Here is a 13102-nt window from a genome sequence, read left to right as displayed (position 1 = left end):
CCAGTGAGATTGCTAAGGCGAATATCGTCATGTTTAGTTTTGCCTGATCTAGATCAAGGCACAGACACGGTCTCAATGGGGATAGCTGAGCTCACTACACTGACTGTGCTAGTGGCAGACTCTACTAAGCTGGCAGGCTGGGAAACAGCCTGCTGCCTGGCTTGCACTCTATTTCATTGTGCCGCTAGAGGAGTTAGTGCCCTGTCTATGTTGGTAGATAAGATGAGAGCACCCCTCCAGCTAGGATGGTGTCCATCACTCCTCAACAGGTCAGGCTTGGTGTTTGTGGGTGAGTCCCAGACAGCGGGCCAATTATCAAAAAATTATATATTTTGGGAGGGGCAGAAAACTGTTTTCAACCAGTGACTGAGTTGTGCGAGAATGCTGTATAGCTCATCACTCCCCATCACTGGGAGAGGGTGGTGGTAGGAGGGGTGGTGGTAGTAGGGGTGGTGGTAGTAGGGGTGGTGGTAGTGGGTGTGGAGGTGGTAGCATTTGGAGTGGTAGTAGTGTTGGTGGTGTTAGTAGTAGGGGTGGTGGTAGTAGGGGTGTGGAGGTGGTAGAATTTGGAGTGGTAGTAGTGGTGGTGGTGTTAGTAGTAGGGGTGTTAGTAGTAGGGGTGGTGGTAGTGGTGGTGGGTGTGGTAGTAGGGGTGGTTGTAGTAGTAGTGGGTGTGGTAGTAGGGGTGGTGGTGTTAGTAGTAGTGGGTGTGGTAGTAGGGGTGGTGGTGTTAGTAGTAGGGGTGGTGGTGTTAGTAGTAGGGGTGGTGGTAGTGGTGGTGGGTGTGGTAGTAGGGGTGGTTGTAGTAGTAGTGGGTGTGGTAGTAGGGGTGGTGGTGTTAGTAGTAGTGGGTGTAGTAGTAGTGGTGTCCCGGATGCTCTACCTTGTAGTAGGGGTGGTGTTAGTAGTAGAGCTCTACCTTGTCCAGGATGCTATACCTTGTCCCGGATGCTCTACCTTGTCCCGGATGCTCTACCTTTTCCAGGATGCTCTACCTTGTCCCGGATGCTCTACCTCGTCCTGGACGCTCTACCTTGTCCAGGATGCTCTACCTTGTCCCAGATGCTCTACCTTGTCCTGTATGCTCTACCTTGTCCCGGACGCTCTACCTTGTCCCGGATGCTCTACCTTGTCCCGGATGCTCTACCTTGTCCAGGATGCTCTACCTTGTCCCGGATGCTCTACATTGTAGTAGGGGTGGTGTTAGTAGTAGAGCTCTACCTTGTCCAGGATGCTCTACCTTGTCCCGGATGCTCTACCTTGTCCCGGATGCTCTACCTTGTCCAGGATGCTCTACCTTGTCCCGGATGCTCTACCTTGTCCCATATGTTCTACCTTGTCTCGGATGCTCTACCTTGTCCCGGATGCTCTACCTTGTCCCGGACGCTCTACCTTGTCCTGGATGCTCTACCTTGTCCAGGATGCTCTACCTTGTCCAGGAGGCTCTACCTTGTCCAGGATGCTCTACCTTGTCCCGGACCACCCTTTCTCTCTCTACCAGATCTGCTGTCTCGACCTCTGAATGCTCGGTAATGAAAAGCTATCTGACATTTAATCCTGAGGTGCTGAACTACTGCACCTTCTATAACCACTGTGATTATTATTTGACCCTGCAGGTGATCTATGAACTCTTGAACGTCTTGCAGAACGATCTGGCCTAAGGTTTATTCCTAGGTTCCTGCATTTCTAGGGAGGTTTTCCTACTAGCCACCGTGCTTCTGCATCTGCACTTCTTGCTCTTCTTGGGGGTTTTAGGCTGGGTTTTTGTAAAGCACTTTGGGGCAACTGATGGAAAAAGGGCATTATAAAATGTATTTGATGGATGGATGGGGATGGAGAGTGGGTCTGGATCAATAGACATGAGAGCATGGTAGTGTCGGTTACCCATTTAATTACTCCTTCTGTCTCCTTCTATAAACAAACATGATAGCACCCTGAGAGCGCTTAGTGCTTAGTCTCCAGGCCCACATAAAGACAGCTCTAATACACACACAGACACACACAGACACAGACACACACACACACACACACACACACACACACACACACACACACACACACAAACAGTTGCTGCTGCTGCTGTGCAAAGCTGTTAGGGTTTCAACAGAGAGGAAAAGGGAAGAAATGCTTCCCTCTTTTGGTTAGATTGAGAATTGGGGAATTTAGAAACAAATATATTCCATGTTGATGAAGGAAATGTTATTTTGAAATTGATTGGAGAGTGGCGTAGGTTGAGACATTTTTAACATTCAGCATCACTCCGTCAAGGGAAATATAGTATACTGTCTAACAAAGATGTCTACATATATTTCATGATGTTGTGTATCCCTGGAAATAATCTGAATTAATGTAAAATATTACAGATTTGAAAACATAGCAAGAAATAGTGGTCTCTTTGCACAATTTACCCCGAGTGTGGGGTTCATCCAAGGGACAGGGTAAGTTAAGCCACCTACATTGGTTGTGAAAGTATTCACCCCCCTTGGTATTTTTCCTGTTTTGTTGCCTTACAACCTGGAATTAAAATTTATTTTTGTGGGGTTTGTATCATTTGATTTAAACAACAAGCCCACCGTTTTTAAGATCCAAAATATTTTTTATTGTGAAACAAACAAGAAATAAGACGAAAAACGGAAAACTTGAGCGTGCATAACTATTCACCCCCCCAAAGTCAATACTTTGTAGAGACACATTTTGCAGCAATTACAGCAGCAAGTCTCTTGGTGTATGTCTTTATAAGCTTGGCACATCTAGCCACTGGGATTTTTGCCCATTCTTCAAGACAAAACAAGACAAAGCTCCTTCAAGGTGGATGGGTTCTGCTGGTGTACAACAATCTTTAAGTCATACCACAAATTCTCAATTGGATTGAGGTCTGGGCTTTGACTAGGCCATTCCAAGACATTTAAGTGTTTCCCCTTAAACCACTCGAGTGTTGCTTTAGCAGTATGCTTAGGGTCATTGTCCTGCTGGAAGGTGAACCTCCGTCCCAGTCTCAAATCTCTGGTAGACTGAAACAGGTTTACTTCAAGAATTTCCCTGCATTTAGCGCCATCCATCATTCCTTCAATTCTGAACAGTTTCCCAGTCCCTGCCGATGAAAAACAGTCTCATCTGACCAGAGTACATTCTTCCATAGGTTTGGGGACTCTCCCACATGCCTTTTGGCGAACACCAAACATTTGCAAAAAAAATTCCAGTGGCTTTTTCTCTGGCCACTCTTCCATAAAGTCCAGCTCTGCTTAAAGTGTCCTATGGACAGATACTAAAATCTCAGATGTGGAGCTTTGCAGCTCCTTCAGGGTTATCTTTGGTCTCTTTGTTGCCCTCCTTGCCTGGTCCGTGAGTTTTGGTGGGTGGCCCTCTCTTGGCAGGTTTGTTGTGGTGCCATATTCTTTCCATTTTTTAATAATGGATTTAATGGTGCTCCGTGGGATGTTCAAAGTTTCAAATATTTTTTTATAACCCAACCCTGATCTATACTTCTCCACAACTTTGTCCCTGACCTGTTTGGAGAGCTCCTTGGTCTTCATGGTGCCACTTGCTTTGTGGTGCCCCTTACTTAGTGGTGTTGCCGACTCTGGAGCCTTTCAGAACAGGTGTTTATATATACTGAGATCATGTGACAGATCATGTGACACTTAGATAGCACACAGGTGGACTTTATTTAACTAATGATGTGTCTTCTGAAGGTAATTGGTTGCACCAGATCTGATTTAGGAGTTTCATGGTAAAGGGGGTGAAAACATATGAACACACCACTTTTCTGTTTTTATTTTTATTTTTATTTTTTAAATAAGTACTTTTTTTCATTTCACTATTTTGTGTTTGTCCATTTAAAAAAAAATCCATTTAAATTACAGGTTGTAATGAAACAAAACAGGAACAATTCCAAGCGGGGTGAATACTTTTGCAAGGCACTGTACAAATGTCTGTACTGAATTAAATATTACCACTACCTTCTTAAAACCATGTCTGTCAAATATGATATCATTGAATCAGGTACCTTTTTTGCAAAAATATATCATTAAGGAACATTATGCTTATGTGAATACATTGCGTACAATGGGGGAAAGATTAGTGTCACAATACTGAAGCCTGGAGATCAAAGAAATGTCACCTAATGAATACCATGAGAGTCTCTGTCTCCCTCGCATTTAGTCTCTGTCTCCCTCTGTCTCCCTCGCATTTAGAACCATAGTTCAATGAGATCTCTGTCTCCCTCTGTCTCCCTCTGTCTCTCATTCAATGAGATCTCTGTCTCCCTCTGTCTCCCTCTGTCTCCCTCTGTCTCCCTCGCATTCAATGAGATCGATGCATAGATATCACTTCTGTCTCCCTCTCACCCCCTCTGTCTCTCTCTCCCCCTCTGTCTCCCTCCCTCCCCCTCTCTCTCTCTCCCCCTCTCTCCCTCCATCCCCCTCTCTCTCCCTCCCCCTCTGTCTCCCTCTCTCCCACTATGTCTCCCTCCCTCCCTCCCTCCCCCTCTCCCTCCCTCCCTCCCCCTCTCTCTCCCTCCCCCTCTGTCTCCCTCTCTCCCCCTCTGTCTCTCTCTCTACCAATTCAATTCAAGGGGCTTTATTGGCATGGGAAACATGTGTTAACATTGCCAAAGCAAGTGAGGTAGATAATATACAAAAGTGAAATAAACAATAAAAATGAACAGTGAACATTACACTCACAGTGTTCCAAAAGAATAAAGACATTACAAATGTCATATTATGTATATAAACAGTGTTGTAACGATGTACAAATGGTTAAAGTACAAAATGGAAAATAAATAAGCATAAATATGGGTTGTATTTACAATGGTGTGTGTTCTTCACTGGTTGCCCTTTTATTGTGACAACAGATTACAAATCCTACTCCTGTGATGGCACACTGTGGTATTTCACCCAGTAGATATGGGGGTTTCTCAAAATTGGGTTTGTTTTCGAATTCTTTGTGGATCTGTGTAATCTGAGGGAAATATGTCTCTCTAATATGGTCATACATTGGACAGGAGGGTAGGAAGCTATGCTCACTAAGTCTGTACATAGTCAAAGCTTTCCTTAAGTTTGGGTCAGTCACAGTGGTCAGGTATTCTACCACTGTGAACTCTCTGTTTAGGGGGAAATAGAATTCTAGTTTGAGCTGTTTTTTGTGTCAAATAATTATCTTTTTGTTTTCTCATGATTTGGATTGGGCTCTATTGTTTGTGAACAGAGCCCCGGACCAGCTTGCTTAGGGCTCCTCTCCAGGTTCATCTCTCTGTAGGTGGGAGATTTTGGAATTGCTTCCTTTTAGGTGTTTGTAGAATATAACATCTCTTTTCAAGATTTTGATAATTAGCAGTAATTAACCTAATTCTGCTCTGCATGCATTATTTGGTGTTTTACATTGTACACTGAATTCAGAATTCTGTATGCAGTCTCAATTGTTTTTTTTTCCCCCTATTTTTTAAATTATTGTTTTGGTGAGCGGACCGCAGACCTCACAATCGTAAAGGGCAATGGGTTCTGTAACTGATTCAAGTATTTTAGCCAGATCCTAATTGGTATGTCGAATTTTATATTCCTTTAGATGGCATAGAAGGCCCTTCTTGCCTTGTCTCAGCACGTTCACAACTTTGTGTAAGTTACCTGTGACGCTGATGTTGAGGCCGAGGTCAAACTTATATGAATCACTCAGATCCACCACAGTCCACGTCAGTCTGGCACCATAGTCCACGTCAGTCTGGCACCATAGTCCACGTCAGTCTGGAGCTGAACCACAGTCCATGTCAGTCTGGCACCATAGTCAACGTCAGTCTGGAGCTGACCCATAGTCCACGTCAGTCTGGCACCATAGTCCACATCAGTCTGGCACCATAGTCCACGTCAGTCTGGAGCTGAACCATAGTCCACGTCAGTCTGGCACCATAGTCCACGTCAGTCTGGAGCTGCACCATAGTCCATGTCAGTCTGGAGCTGCACCATAGTCCACGTCAGTCTGGCACCATAGTCCACATCAGTCTGGCACCATAGTCCACGTCAGTCTGGAGCTGAACCATAGTCCACGTCAGTCTGGCACCATAGTCCACGTCAGTCTGGAGCTGCACCACAGTCCATGTCAGTCTGGAGCTGCACCATAGTCCACGTCAGTCTGGAGCTGACCCATAGTCCACGTCAGTCTGGAACCATAGTCCACATCAGTCTGGCACCATAGTCCACGTCAGTCTGGAGCTGAACCATAGTCCACGTCAGTCTGGCACCATAGTCCACGTCAGTCTGGAGCTGACCCATAGTCCACGTCAGTCTGGCACCATAGTCCACATCAGTCTGGCACCATAGTCCACGTCAGTCTGGAGCTGAACCATAGTCCACGTCAGTCTGGCACAATAGTCCACGTCAGTCTGGAGCTGAACCATAGTCCACGTCAGTCTGGCACCATAGTCCACGTCAGTCTGGCACCATAGTCCACGTCAGTCTGGAGCTGAACCATAGTCCACGTCAGTCTGGCACCATAGCCCACGTCAGTCTGGAGCTGAACCATAGTCCACGTCAGTCTGGCACCATAGTCCACGTCAGTCTGGAGCTGAACCATTGTCCACGTCAGTCTGGCACCATAGTCCACGTCAGTCTGGAGCTGAACCATAGTCCACGTCAGTCTGGAGCTGAACCATAGTCCACGTCAGTCTGGAGCTGAACCATAGTCCACGTCAGTCTGGCACCATAGTCCACGTCGGTCTGGCACCATAGTCCACGTCGGTCTGGCACCATAGTCCACGTCAGTCTGGCACCATAGTCCACGTCAGTCTGGCACCATAGTCCACGTCAGTCTGGAGCTGCAACATAGTCCACGTCACTCTGGAGCTGCACCATAGTCCACGTCAGTCTGGAGCTGCACCATAGTCCACGTCAGTCTGGCACCATAGTCCACGTCAGTCTGGAGCTGCACCATAGTCCACGTCGGTGTGGCACCATAGTCCACGTCAGTCTGGCACCATAGTCCACGTCAGTCTGGAGCTGACCCATAGTCCACATCGGTCTGGAGCTGAACCATAGTCCACGTCAGTCTGAAGCTGAACCATAGTCCACATCAGTCTGGCACCATTGTCCACATCAGTCTGGAGCTGAACCATAGTCCACGTCAGTCTGAAGCTGAACCATAGTCCACATCAGTCTGGCACCATTGTCCACATCAGTCTGGAGCTGAACCATTGTCCACGTCAGTCTGGCACCATAGTCCACATCAGTCTGGAGCTGAACCATAGTCCACGTCAGTCTGAAGCTGAACCATAGTCCACATCAGTCTGGCACCATTGTCCACATCAGTCTGGAGCTGAACCATTGTCCACGTCAGTCTGGCACCATAGTCCACGTCAGTCTGGAGCTGAACCATAGTCCACGTCAGTCTGGAGCTGAACCATAGTCCACGTCAGTCTGGAGCTGAACCATAGTCCACGTCAGTCTGGCACCATAGTCCACGTCGGTCTGGCACCATAGTCCACGTCGGTCTGGCACCATAGTCCACGTCAGTCTGGCACCATAGTCCACGTCAGTCTGGCACCATAGTCCACGTCAGTCTGGAGCTGCACCATAGTCCACATCACTCTGGAGCTGCACCATAGTCCACGTCAGTCTGGAGCTGCACCATAGTCCACGTCAGTCTGGCACCATAGTCCACGTCAGTCTGGAGCTGCACCATAGTCCACGTCGGTGTGGCACCATAGTCCACGTCAGTCTGGCACCATAGTCCACATCAGTCTGGCACCATAGTCCATGTCGGTCTGGCACCATAGTCCACATTGGTCTGGCACCATAGTCCACGTCAGTCTGGCACCATAGTCCACGTCAGTCTGGAGCTGACCCATAGTCCACATCGGTCTGGAGCTGAACCATGGTCCACGTCAGTCTGAAGCTGAACCATAGTCCACATCAGTCTGGCACCATTGTCCACATCAGTCTGGAGCTGACCCAATGTCCACATCGGTCTGGAGCTGAACCATAGTCCATGTCAGTCTGGCACCATAGTCCACGTCAGTCTGGAGCTGCACCATAGTCCACGTCAGTCTGGAGCTGCACCATAGTCCACGTCATGGGTCCTGGTCAACAGTAGTACACTACCCTATGGGTCCTGGTCATCAGTAGTACACTACCCTATGGGTCCTAGCTATGGGTCCTGGTCAACAGTACTAGACTACCATATGGGTCCTGGTCATCAGTAGTTCACTACCCTATGGGTCCTGGTCATCAGTAGTTCACTACCCTATGGGTCCTGGTCATCAGTAGTACACTACCCTATGGGTCCTAGCTATGGGTCCTGGTCAACAGTACTAGACTACCATATGGGTCCTGGTCATCAGTAGTTCACTACCCTATGGGTCTTGGTAATCAGTAGTTCACTACCCTATGGGTCCTGGTCAAGAGTAGTGCACTACCCTATGGGTCCTGATCAACAGTAGTGCACTACCCTATGGGTCCTGGTCAACATTAGTACATTAAATTGATAAGTGGGCTATTTAGGTTGCTGTCGTGGTTTGGGTTGGCTTCAGAATGCAATTATCTTCTGGGGTAGTGTTCGACCCAGAAAAAAGGGCTGCTGTGGAGAGGCTGTAGCTGTGGAGAGGCTATGGCTGTGGAGAGACTGTAGCTGTGGAGAGACTGTAGCTGTGGAGAGGTTGTAGCTGTGGAGAGGCTATGGCTGTGGAGAGACTGTAGCTGTGGAGAGACTGTAGCTGTGGAGAGGTTGTAGCTGTGGAGAGGCTGTAGCTGTGGAGAGGCTGTAGCTGTAGAGAGGCTGTAGCTGTAGAGAGGCTGTAGCTGTAGAGAGGCTGTAGCTGTGGAGAGGATGTAGCGTGGAGAGACTGTAGCTGTGGAGAGGCTGTAGCGTGGAGAGACTGTAGCTGTGGAGAGGCTGTAGCGTGGAGAGACTGTAGCTGTGGAGGCTGTAGCGTGGAGAGACTATAGCTGTGGAGAGACTGTAGCTGTGGAGAGGCTGTAGCTGTGGAGAGGATGTAGCTGTGGAGGCTGTGTAGCTGTGGAGAGGCTGTAGCTGTGGAGAGACTGTAGCTGTGGAGAGACTGTAGCTGTGGAGAGGCTGTAGCTGTGGAGAGACTGTAGCTGTGGAGAGACTGTAGCTGTGGAGAGGCTGTAGCTGTGGAGAGGTTGTAGCTGTGGAGAGTCTGTAGCTGTGGAGAGTCTGTAGCTGTGGAGAGTCTGTAGCTGTGGAGAGTCTGTAGCTGTGGAGAGGGTGTAGCGTCGAGAGACTGCAGCTGTGGAGAGGTTGTAGCTCTGGAGGCTGTAGCTGTGGAGAGACTGTAGCTGTGGAGAGGTTGTAGCTGTGGAGAGGTTGTAGCTGTGGAGAGGCTGTAGCTGTGGAGAAGCTGTAGCTGTAGAGAGGTTGTAGCTGTGGAGAAACTGTAGCTATGGAGAGGCTATTGCTGTGGAGAGATTGTAGCTGTGGAGAGGCTGTAGCTGTGGAGAGACTGTAGCTGTGGAGAGACTGTAGCTGTAGAGAGGCTGTAGCTGTGGAGAGGCTGTAGCTGTGGAGAGGCTGTACCTGTGGAGAGACTGTAGCTGTGGAGAGGCTGTAGCTGGGGAGAGGCTGTAGTGTGGATAGACTGTAGCTGTGGAGAGGCTGTAGCGTGGAGAGACTGTAGCTGTGGAGAGGCTGTAGCGTGGAGAGACTGTAGCTGTGGAGAGACTGTAGCAGTGGAGGCTGTAGCTGTGGAGAGACTGTAGCTGTGGAGGCTGTAGCGTGGAGAGACTATAACTGTGGAGAGACTGTAGCTGTGGAGAGGCTGAAGCTGTGGAGACGCTGTAGCTGTGGGGGCTGTGTAGCTGTGGAGAGGCTGTAGCTTTGGAGAGACTGTAGCTGTGGAGAGACTGTAGCTGTAGAGAGGCTGTAGCTGTGGAGAGGCTGTAGCTGTGGAGAGGCTGTACCTGTGGAGAGACTGTAGCTGTGGAGAGGCTGTAGCTGGGGAGAGGCTGTAGTGTGGATAGACTGTAGCTGTGGAGAGGCTGTAGCGTGGAGAGACTGTAGCTGTGGAGAGGCTGTAGCGTGGAGAGACTGTAGCTGTGGAGAGACTGTAGCAGTGGAGGCTGTAGCTGTGGAGAGACTGTAGCTGTGGAGGCTGTAGCGTGGAGAGACTATAACTGTGGAGAGACTGTAGCTGTGGAGAGGCTGAAGCTGTGGAGACGCTGTAGCTGTGGGGGCTGTGTAGCTGTGGAGAGGCTGTAGCTTTGGAGAGACTGTAGCTGTGGAGAGGCTGTAGCTGTGGAGAGACTGTAGTTGTGGAGTCTGTAGCTGTGGAGAGGCTGTAGCGTGGAGAGACTGTAGCTGCGGAGAGACTGTAGTTGTGGAGGCTGTAACTGTGGAGAGGCTGTAGCTGTGGAGAGGCTGTAGCTGTGGAGGCTGTAGCTGTGGAGAGACTGTAGCTGTGGAGAGGCTGTAGCGTGGAGAGACAATAGCTGTGGAGAGGTTGTAGCTGTGGAGAGGCTGTAGCTGTGGAGGCTGTGTATCTGTGGAGAGGCTGTAGCTGTGGAGAGACTGTAGCTGTGGAGAGGCTGTAGCTGTGGAGAGGCTGTAGCTGTGGAGAGACTGTAGCTGTGGAGAGACTGTAGCTGTGGAGAGGCTGTAGCTGTGGAGGCTGTAGCTGTGGAGAGACTGTAGCTGTGGAGAGACTGCAGCTGTGGAGAGGTTGTAGCTGTGGAGAGACTGTAGCTGTGGAGAGGTTGTAGCTGTGGAGAGACTGTAGCTGTGGAGAGGTTGTAGCTGTGGAGAGGTTGTAGCTGTGGAGAGACTGTAGCTGTGGAGAGGTTGTAGCTGTGGAGAGGTTGTAGCTGTGGAGAGGCTGTAGCGGTGGAGAGGCTGTAGCGTCGAGGTATTGTAGCTGTGGAGAGTCTGTAGCTGTGGAGAGTCTGTAGCTGTGGAGAGGGTGTAGAGTGGAGAGACTGTAGCTGCGGAGAGACTGTAGTTGTGGAGGCTGTACCTGTGGAGAGGCTGTAGCTGTGGAGAGGCTGTAGCTGTGGAGGCTGTAGCTGTGGAGAGACTGTAGCTGTGGAGAGGCTGTAGCGTGGAGAGACAATAGCTGTGGAGAGGCTGTAGCTGTGGAGAGGCTGTAGCTGTGGAGGCTGTGTATCTGTGGAGAGGCTGTAGCTGTGGAGAGACTGTAGCTGTGGAGAGGCTGTAGCTGTGGAGAGGCTGTAGCTGTGGAGAGACTGTAGCTGTGGAGAGACTGTAGCTGTGGAGAGGCTGTAGCTGTGGAGGCTGTAGCTGTGGAGAGACTGTAGCTGTGGAGAGACTGCAGCTGTGGAGAGGTTGTAGCTGTGGAGAGACTGTAGCTGTGGAGAGGTTGTAGCTGTGGAGAGACTGTAGCTGTGGAGAGGTTGTAGCTGTGGAGAGGTTGTAGCTGTGGAGAGACTGTAGCTGTGGAGAGGTTGTAGCTGTGGAGAGGTTGTAGCTGTGGAGAGGCTGTAGCGGTGGAGAGGCTGTAGCGTCGAGGTATTGTAGCTGTGGAGAGTCTGTAGCTGTGGAGAGTCTGTAGCTGTGGAGAGGGTGTAGCGTCGAGAGACTGCAGCTGTGGAGAGGTTGTAGCTCTGGAGGCTGTAGCTGTGGAGAGACTGTAGCTGTGGAGAGGTTGTAGCTGTGGAGAGGTTGTAGCTGTGGAGAGGCTGTAGCTGTGGAGAAGCTGTAGCTGTAGAGAGGTTGTAGCTGTGGAGAGACTGTAGCTGTGGAGAGGCTATTGCTGTGGAGAGATTGTAGCTGTGGAGAGGCTGTAGCTGTGGAGAGACTGTAGCTGTGGAGAGACTGTAGCTGTAGAAAGGCTGTAGCTGTGGAGAGGCTGTAGCTGTGGAGAGGCTGTAGCTGTGGAGAGGTAGCTGTAGAGGCTGTAGCTGGAGAGGCTGTAGTGTGGATAGACTGTAGCTGTGGAGAGGCTGTAGCGTGGAGAGACTGTAGCTGTGGAGAGGCTGTAGCGTGGAGAGACTGTAGCTGTGGAGAGACTGTAGCTGTGGAGGCTGTAGCTGTGGAGAGACTGTAGCTGTGGAGGCTGTAGCGTGGAGAGACTATAACTGTGGAGAGACTGTAGCTGTGGAGAGGCTGTAGCTGTGGAGACGCTGTAGCTGTGGGGGCTGTGTAGCTGTGGAGAGGCTGTAGCTGTGGAGAGACTGTAGCTGTGGAGAGGCTGTAGCTGTGGAGAGACTGTAGTTGTGGAGGCTGTAGCTGTGGAGAGGCTGTAGCGTGGAGAGACTGTAGCTGCGGAGAGACTGTAGTTGTGGAGGCTGTACCTGTGGAGAGGCTGTAGCTGTGGAGAGGCTGTAGCTGTGGAGGCTGTAGCTGTGGAGAGACTGTAGCTGTGGAGAGGCTGTAGCGTGGAGAGACAATAGCTGTGGAGAGGCTGTAGCTGTGGAGAGGCTGTAGCTGTGGAGGCTGTGTATCTGTGGAGAGGCTGTAGCTGTGGAGAGACTGTAGCTGTGGAGAGGCTGTAGCTGTGGAGAGGCTGTAGCTGTGGAGAGACTGTAGCTGTGGAGAGACTGTAGCTGTGGAGAGGCTGTAGCTGTGGAGGCTGTAGCTGTGGAGAGACTGTAGCTGTGGAGAGACTGCAGCTGTGGAGAGGTTGTAGCTGTGGAGAGACTGTAGCTGTGGAGAGGTTGTAGCTGTGGAGAGACTGTAGCTGTGGAGAGGTTGTAGCTGTGGAGAGGTTGTAGCTGTGGAGAGACTGTAGCTGTGGAGAGGTTGTAGCTGTGGAGAGGTTGTAGCTGTGGAGAGGCTGTAGCGGTGGAGAGGCTGTAGCGTCGAGGTATTGTAGCTGTGGAGAGTCTGTAGCTGTGGAGAGTCTGTAGCTGTGGAGAGGGTGTAGCGTCGAGAGACTGCAGCTGTGGAGAGGTTGTAGCTCTGGAGGCTGTAGCTGTGGAGAGACTGTAGCTGTGGAGAGGTTGTAGCTGTGGAGAGGTTGTAGCTGTGGAGAGGCTGTAGCTGTGGAGAAGCTGTAGCTGTAGAGAGGTTGTAGCTGTGGAGAGACTGTAGCTGTGGAGAGGCTATTGCTGTGGAGAGATTGTAGCTGTGGAGAGGCTGTAGCTGTGGAGAGACTGTAGCTGTGGAGAGACTGTAGCTGTAGAAAGGCTGTAGCTGTGGAGAG

At 50.1% G+C, this 13102-nt stretch overlaps 1 protein-coding gene across 1 annotated transcript in view; it reads right to left on the bottom strand.

The window, feature by feature from the left end:
- Window positions 1-8924: 8924 nt before the first annotated feature.
- The window catches only part of LOC139421808 (uncharacterized), a 60992-nt gene continuing 56814 nt past the window's right edge, over window positions 8925-13102 (bottom strand). The window contains exons 2-5 of the mRNA XM_071172928.1: window positions 11302-12469; window positions 10955-11104; window positions 9523-10411; window positions 8925-9352 (exon numbers count right to left, since the gene is read on the bottom strand). Of these exons, the coding sequence (XP_071029029.1) occupies window positions 8925-9352; window positions 9523-10411; window positions 10955-11104; window positions 11302-12469 (2635 nt within the window). The remainder of the gene's footprint in view (window positions 9353-9522; window positions 10412-10954; window positions 11105-11301; window positions 12470-13102) is intronic.

The sequence above is a fragment of the Oncorhynchus clarkii genome, chromosome 12 (assembly GCF_045791955.1).
Source record: "Oncorhynchus clarkii lewisi isolate Uvic-CL-2024 chromosome 12, UVic_Ocla_1.0, whole genome shotgun sequence".
Classification (NCBI taxonomy): domain Eukaryota; kingdom Metazoa; phylum Chordata; class Actinopteri; order Salmoniformes; family Salmonidae; genus Oncorhynchus; species Oncorhynchus clarkii.
This window is presented reverse-complemented; position numbering and strand designations above follow the sequence as displayed.